Below are 16,183 nucleotides of genomic sequence, written 5' to 3'. Positions count from 1 at the left end.
GCAATTCAGCTGTGGGGAGAGTTCTTTCCCAAATTTAGTATCCAATGGTGACTTGCATGTCATGGATGCTCATAAATAAGGCATTTGCAACTTGGGCAGTACTTGTCTTTTTTCCCCGCCAACCCTTTCTTTTCTTTTCTTTTTTATAACATTTCAATTTATGATTATTTATTTATTTATTTATCTATCTATTTATTTATTTATTTTTAATGCCTTTTCTTTTTAAATTTTGAGTTCCAAATTTTCTCCCTCCTTCCCACCCCTCTCCCTTACCCATTAAGAAGGTAAGCAATATGATATCAATTGTCCGTGTGAAATCATGCAAAATCTATTTCCATATTAGCCATATGTCAAAAAAAAAAGCAAAAATAAAGAAAGTCAGAAAATTATACTTCAATTTTCACTCAGAATTTGTCAGTTCTCTCTCTGGAGGTGGATAGCATTTTTTCATCATGAGTCATTTGAAGTTGTCTCGGATCATTGTATTGATCAGAGTAGCCAAGTCTTTCACAGTTGATCATCATTGCAACAGTGATGTTATGGTGAACAATGATTTCTTGGTTCTTCTCACTTCACTTTGCATCAGTTCATATATGTCCTGCCATGTATTTTTTTTTCTGAAACCATCTCCCTTATCATTTCTTACAGCACAATAGTACTCCACCACAATTACATGTTACAATTTGTTCAGCCATTCCCCAATTGATAGGCATCCCTTAGATTTCTGATTCTTTGCCACCACAAAAAGAGCTGCTATAAATATTTTTGTACATAGAGGTCCATTTTCTTTTCTTTGATCTCTTTGGGATATGGACCTACTAGTGGTACTGCTGCGTCAAAGGGAATGCACAGTTTTATAGATGGGCAGTACCAGTCACATGAGATCTTAGGATTTAGAGCTGGAAGGAAGCTTAGAAACTATTCTAATTAAAATTCCCTCTTACTCCCCATTCCCCTTTCACAGTGGAGGAAATTAATGTTTAAGAATGATTTAGTTCTTTTCTGTGTCATAGTTAATAAGCAATAAACTCAGGAGTCAAATACAGATCTGCTGGTTCCAACTGTGATATTCTTTCCAAATTATCACCCTGTTTCTCTATATTATGGCATTTGAGATTGGGAAGGGAAATGACATAGCCAAATACAATACCCTTTTTTGATAGAAGGGGAAACTGAGGCCAGGGACGAAAAAAGTGTCTCACCCAAGGTCACACGGAAAGAGGAATCTACCGCATCTGTAGCTCCCTGAGGTAGAAGGGTCCCTAAACTTTCAGGAAGTAGTTCATTTTCATTGGAAAAACATAGGTTATTCTTAACTTTAACAAAGCAGGCTCAAGTGAATGAACTCTTTGTGACTTTGGGACAGGTGATTTCCACATTTCCTAGTGATATGTGAGCTGACCTGGACCTGTTTAGACTGTACATCCAAAACACCAATGATACCCAGCACTTAGCTTTCTAGAAACTTTGTTCCTCCTCCAAAGCAATGCCTTTGTTCTTGCTTTGTTCTGCCAAGGTCTGTGCCGATGGTGCTGAGCTTGCGAAAATAACACATTTTTTTTTCAAGCAAGTTTAAATGCCAAGAACAGTTTTTAATGATCACTTTTCTCTTTCTCTGTATTTTCCTCTAAGGAGTGGGCATGTTTGGGTAAGATACTACATTTCAATGGATCTGTTATTTTGGCCCAATGAAGCATTCCTGAGCAGTTTATTTTAGGAGGGGTTCCAATTCACTGCTTCTGGTTTCCAATGACTTGGGTGTATTTTTCTACATTGTCCCCCAAGGCCATGTTATTGTAGAAAGTTACAGCTCTTAAAATCATTATCTTATCAAAGCAAGTACCATGGAATAGAAGTGAAGGGGCTTTCCAAGTTAGTCCAGGTTTGAATGCCAAAGAGCTCAGGGAAAATGACTTTTAAAAAATGAAACTACACAGTTTTAAGGAAGCCTGGAAAGTAACAAATCCAAGCAGGAAAGGTCTCAGCTCTGGATGGGAAGGGTTGGTCTCTGGCCTGCCCACGTTTATCTCTACACATAGGAACCACTGGTTGTGGGAGAGATACACTGCCTCCCTTTGCACTCTCCTCTATCTCAAGGCTCTGATGACAGCCCTGGGGTCAGACCAATTAGAGAGAAAATAAGCATCCTCCAGGTTCAGCTACAAATTTCGGGTTCTCCTTTCTGCCTGGGTTAATTTTCTCACAGCACCCAATGTGGATATCAAACAGACCTAGATTTGTTCAAGTGTTTTAACAACCATTTAAAAAGATGTCTTCAGAAAACTCTTCTAAATTAGCTATAAAATCTTTACACGATGGACAAGTTTCATCTGAAGGCCAATATTCAATCCAAGTCAGGGAGTCCAAAGGATACACGTATCTGCCAAGAGAAATGAAGACATATTTGTCAGCTATGGCCACAAACAGAGAACATGAGAATAGCTAAGTTTCTCTCAGTGTTACTTTAAAAAAAGCAAAACACAAAAATAAACAAAAACCTGAGAAAACAATGCCATAATTTGGCATGCAAGAAACAACTAACTTCTATGATAAAATACCAGGTTAATAATTCGTAAAATCCCATGACCTACTCTTTCAATTCATTTCAGGTGGACATAGGTATGGTCACACATTTGATCTCACCGTAACTCAGAAATGTTCCATTTTCCTAATTTAAAAATCCAACATTCCTTATCTCACCATAACCTCCTAACACTTCATCTCTTCCTATGTTTCCCACCTCTTAAACTCATTCTCCTCCATTAAGGCCTCCGTGCCCTCTATCCCTCAGTACTTTGTCAGGCATTATCCTTGCTTGTGACTTCACCTCCCTCCTTCTCTAATTTTGATCCAATTCAATTCAACATTTCCCTGTATTCCCAAATCCTTTGCCCTCTTGTACTATTGACATTTATTCCATGTTAAACCTCAGCCTTGGATCACTCCCACCATCTGACTCCTCTGTTCCTTCTCACATGCCATTGAAGAGAGCTGGAGGAAGTCACACTACTGTGCTGGCTAGGTATATTATAAATTCCTGTCATCCATCTTCAGCTGCATCAAGGCAATCCATTTATTCTTCCCTAATTGATTCCCTATTCCACTTCTGACAAAAGTTTTTCCGAACCTTTGCTTCTTGAAACTCCCATATCTCCACCTTCCTCCTCTTTCTCAGTTGAAGCTCTTGTCTTCTATTTTACTGAGAAAGTTGAGAGCATTTGATGTGGACTCATTCTTCTTTCATTCACTTCATCTCAGAACACCTTGACATCACTTTCGGGTCTCTTTCCCTCTTTTCCCCCATCTCTGACAGTTAGGTAGCTCTTTTCCTTGCCTTGGCTAATCCATTCTCATATGCCTTTGATCAAGTGCCTTTGATCTCATCTTCTATCTTCTCTTACAGATTTTAACTTCAGTCATGCCCCCTGCTCCAATCTTCAACTGCTCCCTCTCTACTGGTTCCTAGCCACTGACTTCAAACGTACCCAACTCTCCCTCATCCTTAAAAACCAACAATCACAGAACCCTCTCATTAGACCCAATTCTCCCCTCAAGCTATCATCCTATTGATGTTCTTTCATTCACAGGCAAATTACTGCTACTATCTCTACTCATTGCCTCTGCTTTTACTCTCACACACTCAACTCTTTACTGAAACTGCTTTCTTCAAAGTTACTAAAGATCTCTTAATTTCCAAATCTAAAGGCCTTTTTTTTTTAACCAGGCCTTCCCTTCTCAGCCTTGGTGCTGCCTTTGTCACTATTGTCTGTTTTCCTACTGAACGGGACACTCTTCTCTCCTGGTTCTCCCCTCCTATCTAACTACCTGTTCCTTTTTAGTCTCTTCTGCTGGATTATCATCTATATCATGTCCTCTAATGGTGGGCGTTCCCCAAGGTTCTGCCCTAGGCCCTCTTCTCACTCTATACTACCCCCTTACAGACTCTATCAGCTCTCATGTGTTTAATTAACATCTCCCATATCTGTATATTTAGCCCCATTCTCTCCTCTGAGCTTCAGTCCCTTATCAACAATTGTCCTTCATTTTTGTTTTGTTTTGGTTTTTTGGTGTGGCAATTGGGGTTAAGTGACTGGCCCAGGGTCACACAGCTAGTAAGTATCAATGTCTGAGGTTGGATTTGAACTCAGGTCCTCCTGACTCCCAGGCTGGAGCTTTATTCACTGTGCCACCTAGCTGCCGCATTTTGTCCTTCATTTTTGAAGAAGAACAATGACATAATGGGTGATGTCTTGACTTGAGTATGAATTGGATATAATTGGATATAAGTGAGGCAGTGTTGTACCAAGTCATCAGTCATGTTCTCTTTTCCTTAGTTGCTGAAGTCCAGTGGCAAGACAAAAGTCAAGATGACTAGTGATAGTCCAGGATACAGGAGATGACCTTGGCGTGTTCAATGTTTGACTAACCTCTTAGTGCTCCAGAGTGCCTGCTTCAACCACCTTCATGGCCATTGGAACAAACTGTTCTCATCTACCAAAGGAAGTCTTCACTTGCTTGGAGTAGACATCCCCCTAACTCACTGACAGGTTTCAGGCCTGTCAGTTACGCTCAACCTGGTTTAGCTCATTTGTTGAGATGATTTTACTGTGCACACTACAGCTTCTTGGAGCCACAGGTGAGAGTTGGGTAAATCAGGTGGGGACCAAAGGTGGATGAGTAGCATGAAAAGGGCTTGGCAAGCTCTTACACCAGAGGTGCTAGCTCTCTCTGAACACCCCATACACCCCACCTGATGTCTATCAGATACTTCCAACTGGATATTTCAGAAACATGTTGAGTTTTATACTCAACATATCCAAGACTGAACTTGTTTGTCTAAAAGATTTCCCCAAACTTTTCCTTTTTTCAAATGTCCCTTATTTTTGTTTAAGGTATTATTATTCTTTCTGTTTCTCAGATTTGTACCCTTGGTGATATTCTCAACTCAATTTCCTTTACCCCACATAATCAATCAGTTGCCAAGTCTTGCTGTTTCTACCTCCACTATATTCCCCCATCCAGGCCTTTCTCTACTCACAAAGCTAGTTTCAGGTCTTCATCACCTTGTACCTACATTATTACAATAGCATCCTAACTGGTCTCCACGCCTCAAGTCTCTCCCCACATCATTCCATCCTACACACTATTGCCAAGATGATTTTCCTCATGACTATGCCATTCCCCTATTCAATCAATTCCAGGGTGTTAAAATACAAACTCCTTGGCTTAGCTTTGAAAGCTTCACAACTTTCCCTCAACCTTTCTTTCCTGCCTGCCTCCTTGAACACTACTTATCCTCCTGCACCCTGTGAGCCGGCCAAACTGGCCTCCTTGATACTCCTTACATTTTGTTGTTGGTCAGTTGTTTTTCAGTCCTGTGTCACTTTTGTGATCCCATTTGGGGTTTTCTTGGCAAAGACACTAGAGTGGTTTGCTGTTTCCTACTCTAGCTTATTTTACAGATGAAGAAACTGGGGCAAAAAAGGTTAAGTGACTTACCCAAGGTCACACAACTAGTAAGTACCTGAGGCTGGATTTGAATTCAAGGAGATGAGTCTTCCAGACCCTAGATGACACTCTATCCGCTGTGTCACCTAGAAGCCTTAATTCCTTACACACAAGACCCCATTTTCTATCTCTGAGCCTCTACCTCAAAGAAACCCTCTCTTCCTTCAAGATGCAACTCAAACAGCACATTCTACACGAAGCCTTTCCTGACACACTTAATTGTTAGTGCCCTCTCGTTCGCAAACCATTTTGTATTTAGCTATTTTTTATTGATTTGTATTAATTTTGTGTATCCTTCTATATGTTCTGCTTTTGCCTATTAGTATGTGAGCTCCTTGAGGGCAGATGCTATTTTGGTTTTTGGTTTTCTATCTTTAGTGCTTAGTAGTGTTTAACAAATGCTTTGCTGATGACTTTCATTCTTCTACCTGAGTGCTCACATATCCTACTTAGCAAGAGTCTGACTCTCAAAAGCTGCCATCTTGCAGAATGCATCTGGGGATTCAGATAGGGAGAAAAAGTCTTTGAGCTCATGCATTTCCCTCAGCAGAACAGGCATTGAACCATGCTCAGGCCTTCAGCCATACACTTATTGGTAAAGTAAGATTAAAAGCATCAGAGAACAGGCTGACAGCAGAGGGAGAAGACAGGAAAAAGGAGGCACAATGCAGCAGAAGTAGGGAGAATCAGTTGGCATTGGAGGAAATAGTCCTCACACACATCAATACCCACTTGTTCCCCCTTCCCACCAATCACCCCCATTTTGTTGCATGGTGTAGTAACTGCTGTTCTTAGTAATGACCCTAAGTCATCACAGTTAAATTAAATTGTGTTCTACATATATTATTTAGTAAGGCAAGGAGGAGTGTATAATATTTTTATAAAAGAGATCTAGAAGGGTTCCAGGCATCCAGACAACTCACTTATATTCCAATCCTCATTCCCATGGGATCCTAGATAAGTGAGGCATTGCTATAATTCTTTTCCAAAGTTATAAAAAATGAACTTGCTATTTATGGCAATTCCTGTGTTGTTAATACTAAAGAGGGTGAATTGTAGTTATATCAGAATCGACCTTACTAAAGCAATTAACACTAAGGTTTCAGGGATTTCCTGCAGATCAGAATGGAGATGATCCTCCTGCCCAGGTCAGTTATGCTTTGGAGGAGAGCTCCCTCTCTCCAGGTACTAGTGACTTACTTGAAACTGAAATTGTATTTTATCTGAAGTGCTTCCTTTCCCATGATCAGATACTGACTCTCTTTTGCAATGTCAATGCTAGCACAAGTGCTCTTCTTAATGAAGATGACTTCGGCATTTTTCTGAGCAAGAGCTTTCCCTGGAATACAAAGCAGTACAGTGAATGTCCTGACGTCCTGAGGTTACAAGGGTACCACTCCTCTTTCCTCCCCTGTTCCCCTGTCCCATCTACATCATGCTTTGCACAGCAGATCATAGCTGAAGTAGAGAGTATGATAGCACCCGGATTGAAATCTTGCCCTCACTACTTATAACCTGTTTGATGTTGGGCAAGTCATGTGATGATGATGATAGTAATAATAAAAATAGCTAACACTTATATAGCACCTTACAATTTATAAAGCAATTTACACACAAATCAGTTGATCCTCACAACAACGCTGGGAGATAGGTGCTATTTTTGTCCCCATTGTATATATGAGGAAACTGAGGTTGAGAGGGGTTACTTGATTTTCACAGGGTCACAGAGCTAATAAGTGAGGCAGGATTCGAACTCAGGTGCAGCACTTTATCCACTTCACAGCCTATCTGCTACTTAATCCCTCTCAGCTTCAGTTTCCTCACCTGGGAAATGAGAGAATTGGACAGGTGACCTGCAAGATGGCCCTCCCATCTCTAAATCAATGAGCCCCCTGGGAACCTTTGAGTTGGCATATCAAGAACCAGCCCAAATCCCAACCCCTTCATAAACCCTTCCTTGATTTCTTAGGGGCCAGGGCGTTTTCTCCTTCAGCACTAACATAGCACTCTATTTCTATCTTTCCTATGAGGCTGACACATTCTTCTCTTTTACAGTTCTTTGTCCTCCATCTTATCTCCCCCACTAGTCCATCAATTCCTTAAGGGCAGGGAGGTCTCACAATAGAGTGGAAAGGGCACTGGAGCCTAACCTGAATGTCAGCTCTGCTGTTATTACCCCTGTGATTTTGGTCCAGTTGTTTCCCCTCTACAGGCCTCAGGATCCTCATCTATGAAATAGGGGGAAGGAAAGGAGTTTGGACCAACTGATCTGGAAGGTCCCTTCTAGCTTAAAATCTGTGATCCTATTTAGTTTCTTATTTTTCTGCACAAATCTCCAAGTGATTTCTCTACACCGAAAAGTAGAATGATAACTAGGAGTTCTGGCACGTGGGGCAAGCATTCCAAGATGTACCTGGGCACACCACCACCATAGAGGTGGGGATAGAGGAAAATCCCGGGTCTCCTGCTGGGAAGGTTGCTGCTGGGGAGATGGGGCAGAGCAGGGTGAAGGATGGGAGCCAGCAGGGAAACTCATCATCTGGTGGCTTGCATTTTTATCTAACTGTTGAGCCAGGTGCTAAGCTCAGTTGTATCTTTCAGCTAAAGGAGTACAACCCTAGCTATGGCAGAGAAGTATAGCAAGCACTTGGCAGACATTTATTGCATGAATGAATATGTTCTCACCAGTCTTGTAGACATCCAGAAGGGTTGCAGTGTACTTAACAAAACTATTTTCTTGAGTGATGGATGAAATCTTGACTTTATAAGCTAAAAAAGAAAACAGCAGTCAAGATACTTCCTCGGATACAGCAACAATATATCATCATACAAGTTTAGAAAGCTTTTTTTTTAATCCTAAGATATCTTAATTGCCTATAAGCTAGAATAATTATAAAACTGAAAATACTTTGTTTTGGGGAAAAATAAATTGATTTATTTTAAAGGCCATGGACATATTTCTCATGCTCTTAAAATACCACTTTAGCCACACATAGTAGCTGCTTGTTGTAGTTCAGTGATGTCCAACTCTTCATGACCTCATTTGGAGTTTTCTTGGCAAAGGTACTGGAGTGGTGTGCCATTTCCTTCTCCAGCTCATTTTACAGATGAGGAAACTGAAGCAAACAGGGTTAAGTTATTTGCCCAGGATCACACAGCTAGTAAGTACCTGAAAGTGGATTTGAACTCAAGTCCCCATTGTTCCAGGCCCTACACTCTATCCATGGTGCCACCCAGCTGCCAATTCCTGCTACTAGGGAAACTGAGGCTAGTGGATTGCTTGAGCTTAGGAGTTCTGAGCTGCAAAAGGACCAAAGATGATCAGATATCTGCATTAAGTTCAACACCAATATGGTGAGTCCCCAGGAGAAGAGGGGCACCAGGATGCCTAAGGAGAAGGGAATTAGCCCAGACCAGAAATAGAACAGGTCAAAGTTTCCATGCTGGTCAGCAGGCTTCCATCAATCTAGATGAGACAAGGAGAGTCAGTCTCCTACATGTATATGCATGTACACACATGTACAGGCACACATACATGCATGCACACACACACACACACAACTCTATTGGGGATTCCCTTATCTTCTTTTTGTAAACCTTAGCTTGGACTAATTACAGTAATGATTTCATTAATTTCAAGTACCTTTTTTCTAGATTTTCTAGGATCAGAAATATAAAGACAACATAAAGACACATCTGGTATTATGAAGTTTAAAAAGACTTCATCTAAAGGACATGCAATAACAGCACGTTATAATCTATATCAAATTACTTCCCTTCTCAAACAGTTGAGAGGGAAAGGAGGGAGAGACAGAATTTGGAACTCAAATTTTTTTTAAATAATATTAAACATTTTGTTTATATGTAATTGAGAAAAATAAAATACATTTTTTAAAAAATTAAAAAAAATAAATGATATGCAAACCCATTGCTGAGAGAGCCTCAGTTTCCTCCTCTATTATACTAGGTGGTGCGTTCTAGTTCTAACATTCCATGATCTGAGCTATGTCCCAGTTCTATACTTTTATATGTCCAACAAATCTAAGGAGCTTCTGTATTTCAGACCATTTCTCTTTATGGTGAATATGGGAAGGGTGAGGATGTAGAGAGTGGGGAGTAGGAAATGTTTCCATTGCTAGTGAGGAGAAAGGGAATAATTAAATTCTGTTTTTGTTGTGAATCTGCTGTCACTAGAAAAAATTAACCAAGTCAAATAAATCCACATTGGATTTTCTTCCTTTTGCTCTAAACTATATAGTTAATATTTAAGAGATCATCTGTTGCTAAAATAGATTGAGAAGAGTAACTGTCACAGTAGGGCAACATTTCCCCCCTCCCAGGTTTCAACTTACTTAAAAGTCTGCAAAGGATCTTTGCTAAGTACAATATCTGAGGCAGTGCAGTGTCAAATAAAGGACACTGACAGTGGGTTCTAGTTGTGGTACTGCTACTAACTACTTGTGTGTTCTTCAGCCAGACTCTTCGGGAAGCCTACTCCTGGAATCTTTTTCTCACTGCAAAATGAGGGGTTTGGATTAGCTGGACACTATGAGCCTTTAAAAGCTCACATATTCTGTGGCCCAAAATTTTATTTTCTAAAGAATTTTCACGCTCTCACATTCTAGGTTAGGACAACCCCCTTCCTACTGGGGCAAGAAGAACAAACAAAAGCAACTATAAACCACCCATGTTGTATATCTATGTAAAAATCCAGTCTAAATGCCATTCTTCCATTAAAATGCACATTAAAATACACCAGACCTTCAGGGCAGGAGACAGGAATGAAACTAAGCAGTTTTCTTTATAAATGTGTATGAGATCTATTTACTGATTTTTTTTTTACTTTTTATGTTTGAAGTTGTTTTTTTTTTTTAATTGAAATTCCTGAGTTGCCTTTGCCCCTTCTGAATTAGTGGGCAGCACACATTCCCCAAACATTATTTCTCTGTGGTTTCTGAAAAGCTCTCCTGGAATATATTTTCATCTTTGCAATCCAAAAGAATTCAGCGGGGTAAAGTGTCTCAGTTGTGTGTGCATGTCAATCTTATTACTACTAATGAAAATCACATTTGTGCACTGAAGGACACACAATTGGGAAATGATGGCCTTTCCTTCAAAAAAGAAGACATAGGATATAATCTCTGTACTTAATTTTGGGTCCTTCTAAATGTCCTAAATTTTGTATTCTTAAGCTTCATTTTCACAGGAGAGTAAGTAGACTGGGTAATATGCCTTAGCATAAAGGGCTGCGGGATTTCAGTTAGAATGCCTGGGTTTAAATCCTAGCTCTTACTAGCTTTGGTATCTTAGAGAAGTTATTTCACCACTCTTGAGTTTTCTGTTTCCTCATCAGTAAAATGGGGCCATATTACATTTTCATTATCTGACTTATAGGGTTGTTGTATGGGTTTGATAATACTTGCACTACCTACTTAACAGAGTGATTTTTGAGGATAAAATGAGATCATGTATGCAAAGTGTTACAAAAATGTGAGTTATTGCTCAGACTTACCATATGCAATGTCTTCTTGGCAAGCTGCTTCCTTTCTGGCATCTGCAGAGATTGTTAAGTCTAATTTTTTCTTCATTTGCCCACAATCTGCTGTTGGTGTGGTTTTTTGGTCGTTGTTGTTGGTTTTTTTCAAGAAATATATAGAGTCAGTATGAGGTAATAACATCACAAGCTCTTTGCAAGAGAACAGGGTTTCCCCATGGGCTCAGGTTCAAGTCAATATAATTTTGGAATCCCTCAATTCCTGAGCTCCCACCCCAATACAGCAGAGCATTTCTGAAGGAGCAAGTAATTAAATCATCAGTAGAAGTGGCCATTGCATGGGTCTGACCCAATGCCTTGTACACAGTAGGCACTTCATAAGTTTTTGTTGTGCTGGCCTAGAAGGTAGATAACTTTCAGGGTTACCTATTGGTCCATTGCATTGGAGTCCACACATTCAACCTAGAATTGAAGGCCCTCCCTAATATGACTCCATCCTCTCTTTCTAGGTTCATTTCACACTATTTCCAATCATGTCCTTTATATGCTAATAAAACTGGACCAGCTGCTAACTCCAAACACACAACATATTTTCCTGTTACTACACCTTTGTTCACAGTGCTTCCTGTACTGGGAATGCCTATCCCCTTCCCTATCTGTTGAAATCCTATTTATTCATCAAGGTCCAGTTTAAATCACACTCCTCCATGAAGCTTCACTGGATCTCACAGACTAGAACTGACTTTTCCCCATCTGAGTAGATACCATTTATGCCCCTCATATATTTGTCATATTCTATTTTGTATAGTAGTTATTTGGGCAGAGATTTATCTCCCTTACTGAACTATAAATTCCTTGAGGGCAAAGGGACTTTGTCTTATTTTTATATCTTTCCTGGGAGGGGGCTAACAAATACCTTGCATACAATTGTAGGGACTGAAGGGTTTTTGAATGAGTTATTTTATGGATAATTTGGTTAAAAGTCATATCTTTCAAAGAACTAAATGTTATAATATAAAAAGAAGGAAACAACCTAACAAAATAGCAGGAGTTAATTAGTCAACAGCCATTTATTAAGGACTTACTATGTGCCAGACCTATGTTAAGTGCTGAGAATACAAAGAAATGCAAAAACAGTCCCTGCCCTCAAGGAGCTCACATTCCATAAGATAGAAAACACACAAATAACTAGGTACATTGAAAATACATACAGTGGGAATGAACAGTAATTGAAGACGGAAGGCACTAGCAGATGAGGAAATGAAAAAAAAAAGCCTCCTATAGAAAGTGAGCTTTGAGGTGAGTCTGGAAGAAAGCCAGGGAAGCTGGGAGGCAGCTAAGACAGGAGAGAGCATTGTGTAGCTGGATCACAGAGTAGGTGCAGGTGAGTAAGGGTTAGGGGTCAGGAAATGACATTTTGGAAGAAAATTATATTTCAGCTCTTTACCAGTGTCCATGCCCTTGGTGAATGCTTGGTTAAATTGCACACTAGTAGTGTCCGAATAGCCGAATAGGATCACAATCATTAAGAGAGTCAGAGGCCAGAAGAACTAGAATCTCTCCTCTCCCAAACTTTCAACAACTCTGCCCCTTACACAGGCACGGAGTATTGAGTAATTATCCTCCACCAATGAGGAGGATCTTATGCACAGTCTTAAACCCCAGTTTACACAGTTTACAAAGATGTCTCTCTTTGTGGTGGCAAAGAACTGGAAATTGCAGGGATCCCCATCAATTGGGGAATGGCTGAATGAGTTGTGGTATATGATTATAATGGAATACTACTGTGCTGTAAGAAATGATGAACTCAACGATTTTAGAAAGGCATGGAAAGACTTGCATGAAATGGTGAAGAGCAAAATGAATAGAACCAAGAGAACACTGTATACAGTAACAGCAATATTGTTTTAAGAATGACTTTGGACAACTAAGTCATTTTGACTATTATAAATACACAAATTAAAAATAAAGGACATATGAAGAAAGATGCTATCTGCATCCAGAGAAAGAACTAAGAGGAGTGCATGTAGAATAATTTTACACACACACACACACACACACACACATATATATATACCTATTTGTGTCTAATGGTAGCCAATTCTAGGGCAGAGAAGGGGGAAGGGAATGAAAAAAAGGGAAAAAAAGAAATTTACAAAATAACTTTATTATATGTTTTAAAAGAATAGCAAGTTGTATATAATAAATTTGCAGTTTCATGCGCAATCATCTTTTTTATTCTACTGTGTTATAGAAATGCTTTATTCCATAAATTAAAAATAAAATAAATTTAAAAATAAATAATTACATTTATACATGAAAAAAAGTGCATAGGCTAACGCTTGGCACATAGTAGGCCCTACATAAATGCTTATTCCCTTCCTTTTCTCTTCTTTAATATGCACAAAAATAGCACTTCAGGTAGAATTTACCTTCCACACAACTGCAGGTTGATCCTTCACATACTTTTTCCAGTTTGCTTGGGAAAAGGCTGTAGAATGTAGTGCATTGTTTATCTGAAGCAAAGAAAGAATTGTCAAGATAATAAGGAGAGGATTTCAAATGTTTAACATAGTTACCTGTTTGAGTTTCTTCCTATCAAATCATAGAGGGAAGGATAGGGGTACAAAGAAGACTTGTAATTTAGGGGCCCAGAAAATAGTCTAAGTTCCTATGGTGACATGATTTTCCTCAGTGGTATGCTGGTAAACATTTAAAAACCAAGTCTCCAAAAAAATTTATGTATCACATACTTTTAAGTTTATTCTGTAATGTTAACACTTTTCCCATCACTTTCTGAAGTCAAAACAATCAACAAAACACTAAATCAAGCCCTGATTTGTAGCATTTGCTGATTTGTGAAGTATAAATGCTCACAATGAAAACTGAGCAATTGTCTCTGTGGGCCATTACAAGCTGATTCCAGTACATTCCTATGAAGTTGTATAAACATAGATGAAAGGCACTTGCCATTTTTATCCTCTGGGACATGAATATTGAAACCTTGCTAGGAGCATGATTTAAAGGAAAGAGTCTTAGCTTTGGAGACAGGACAGACTGTTTTGAATCCTGGTTCCAGCATTAGCTGTATAATCCTGGGTAAGTCATTTAATCTCTTTGAACCTCAACTTCATCTGCAAAATGAGGATAAAAATAACGGTACTAACTGTCTTATCGGATTAGTGTGAAGAAAGTGCTTTGTGAATCTTAAAACACTATGGAAATGTGAATAATTGTTATAACCCTTATGGATGGGACAGATGTTAATGTGGTAATCAGTGTGCCATTGTCTACTCAAAGAAAAAGGGCAAAGCTAAGGAAAGGGGGGAATATCTCAGAAAGAAGGAGGTTTATGGCATGAAGCTTAGGAGAAGAGTAGAGCAGTATTTGAGATGAGACTATTTTAGATTAGGAAGTTTAGAACCAACTAACTGTTCAATTAACTGTTAAGTATTCTGATTTTTTTTTACCATCTTATAAAAACCCTCAACAATGTCTTGAGTCTGGAAGGGGTAAGGGGCATTGAATGTCCAAGCAGATTGATATTTAAGGTCACAATGTATAATGAGAGGGTACTACAAAGATGAGAATGAAATTGGAAATCAGACTAAACAGGGTTGATCAGACATATACAATTAAAAGGAGGGCAATCAGAAAGTCCCTTTGGTCCCTTAGGACCAGAGCTATATGTGGCCCAAATCCCCAAGGCTATCCTGGATTTGGAGAAATCCTATGGGGCTCTTCCTAGGTAAATAAAAAGTAAGAAACTGAGTAGGGATGAGGAAGGGGTGGAGGAGGTGGAAAGTTGGCAGGTTACAATTGATATTTGGGCATTCTCCTATGGGGCACAACCCCCCAAATGTCCTAGCATGGTGATAGCCCTGGAGACAAGACCTCTGAGGATATTAGATGACAATTTTTTAAAGTTGAAATAAATGGAATGGGCTAGGAAATGCATCATTGTTTGTCATGGGGTGAAAGGAAGCATGGTCCTTCCTGTTTTATCATTAGACCATGGCTATTTCCCAGCCCACCAATGCGAAGGCGCCCTAGAACAGACATATGAGTTAACCCTTTCCACTTCTTGCCCATTTCTATGCTAGAGAATGCTAAATATAGAGATGATTGTTGGAATGTAATGACGTGTGTGTGTGTGTGTGTGTGTGTGTGTGTGTAGAGAGAATTTTAGGCACTAAGAAAGACTAGGCAGATATCAACAAGCATTTCTTTTTTTTTTTAACAAGCATTTCTTGAGAATGCCAAGAAAGCTTCTCTTGCCCCCAAATACGTCCCTTATCAGGTTGGCTCAGGGCTTACAGTTACACTATTAAAGATTCATTCATTTACTGGCTTCCCCCCCCCATAACTTCCCTAGAAAAATACAAATACCTTCCCAGAGGAGTAAAGCATTCCATCTTTACTAGCTATTAACACAGTAGCAGGGGCTTAGCTTGTTGTATCAATTTCCAACTATAATTGCTAGAGGAATGGGACATAGGGCAAATTAGTTTGGGTTGGTGGAAAGTATAGAAAAATAGGTGCCAAGTCCAGCACACAGCTTGGAGTAAGAAGGCCTAGGAGGGGCCCAGTAGTGGGGGAATCCTGGTACAGAGAGGAAAAAGGAAATCAAAATGTGGAGAAGCAGCCTCTGTGTAGAGGTAATACACAAATGTCATCAGCTTCATACTCTTAGTGATGGTTGATTTGAAGAGAATTAGTGCCAGTCATATAGTGGACCAAACAAGGGATTAGGAGGAATTAGGAGATAAAGACATTGAGGTTAGCACTCCCCCAGCTCCTCATGAGACCTTAGACAAGTCATACCCCTTTTGGCTTTAATTGCCCTGTCTGTTACATAAGGGTAGGGGGTAGCTCTTGAGGGTCCTTACTAGATCTCACATTCTCTGTTCTAATGATTTCTTTAGCTATCACATTCTATGTTCCGTTACTACAAAAGATACCTTTGTGGAAATTTTAAACTTTTAGTAGAAGTAGGTACCTGGTCTGTGGTATTCATATACTGAGAACGTAGCAGGACTACGGAGTCCAACCCAAAAGAGCTCAATGACCCGGAATCGAACACAGAGGAACTCATCAGAAGGAATCTGTTTAATGAGTTTAAAAATTTAAGGACACCACATAGAAAATTTAGCTTCATCAAATAACTTTCTTAGGCTGAAT

General features: G+C 39.5%; 1 protein-coding gene across 1 annotated transcript in view; it reads right to left on the bottom strand.

The window, feature by feature from the left end:
- Positions 1 to 303: 303 nt before the first annotated feature.
- C5 (complement C5) overlaps positions 304 to 16,183 on the bottom strand; it is a 114,399-nt gene continuing 98,519 nt past the window's right edge. Inside the window, 6 exon segments of the mRNA XM_078150166.1 lie at positions 304 to 2,380; positions 6,709 to 6,847; positions 8,194 to 8,277; positions 11,021 to 11,110; positions 13,435 to 13,518; positions 16,002 to 16,107. Coding sequence (XP_078006292.1) covers positions 2,251 to 2,380; positions 6,709 to 6,847; positions 8,194 to 8,277; positions 11,021 to 11,110; positions 13,435 to 13,518; positions 16,002 to 16,107 — 633 coding nt within the window. The 3' untranslated portion in view covers positions 304 to 2,250.

This window comes from Phascolarctos cinereus, unplaced genomic scaffold, assembly GCF_003287225.1.
Source record: "Phascolarctos cinereus isolate Bilbo 61053 unplaced genomic scaffold, phaCin_HiC Scaffold_2;HRSCAF=192, whole genome shotgun sequence".
Taxonomy (NCBI): domain Eukaryota; kingdom Metazoa; phylum Chordata; class Mammalia; order Diprotodontia; family Phascolarctidae; genus Phascolarctos; species Phascolarctos cinereus.
This window is presented reverse-complemented; position numbering and strand designations above follow the sequence as displayed.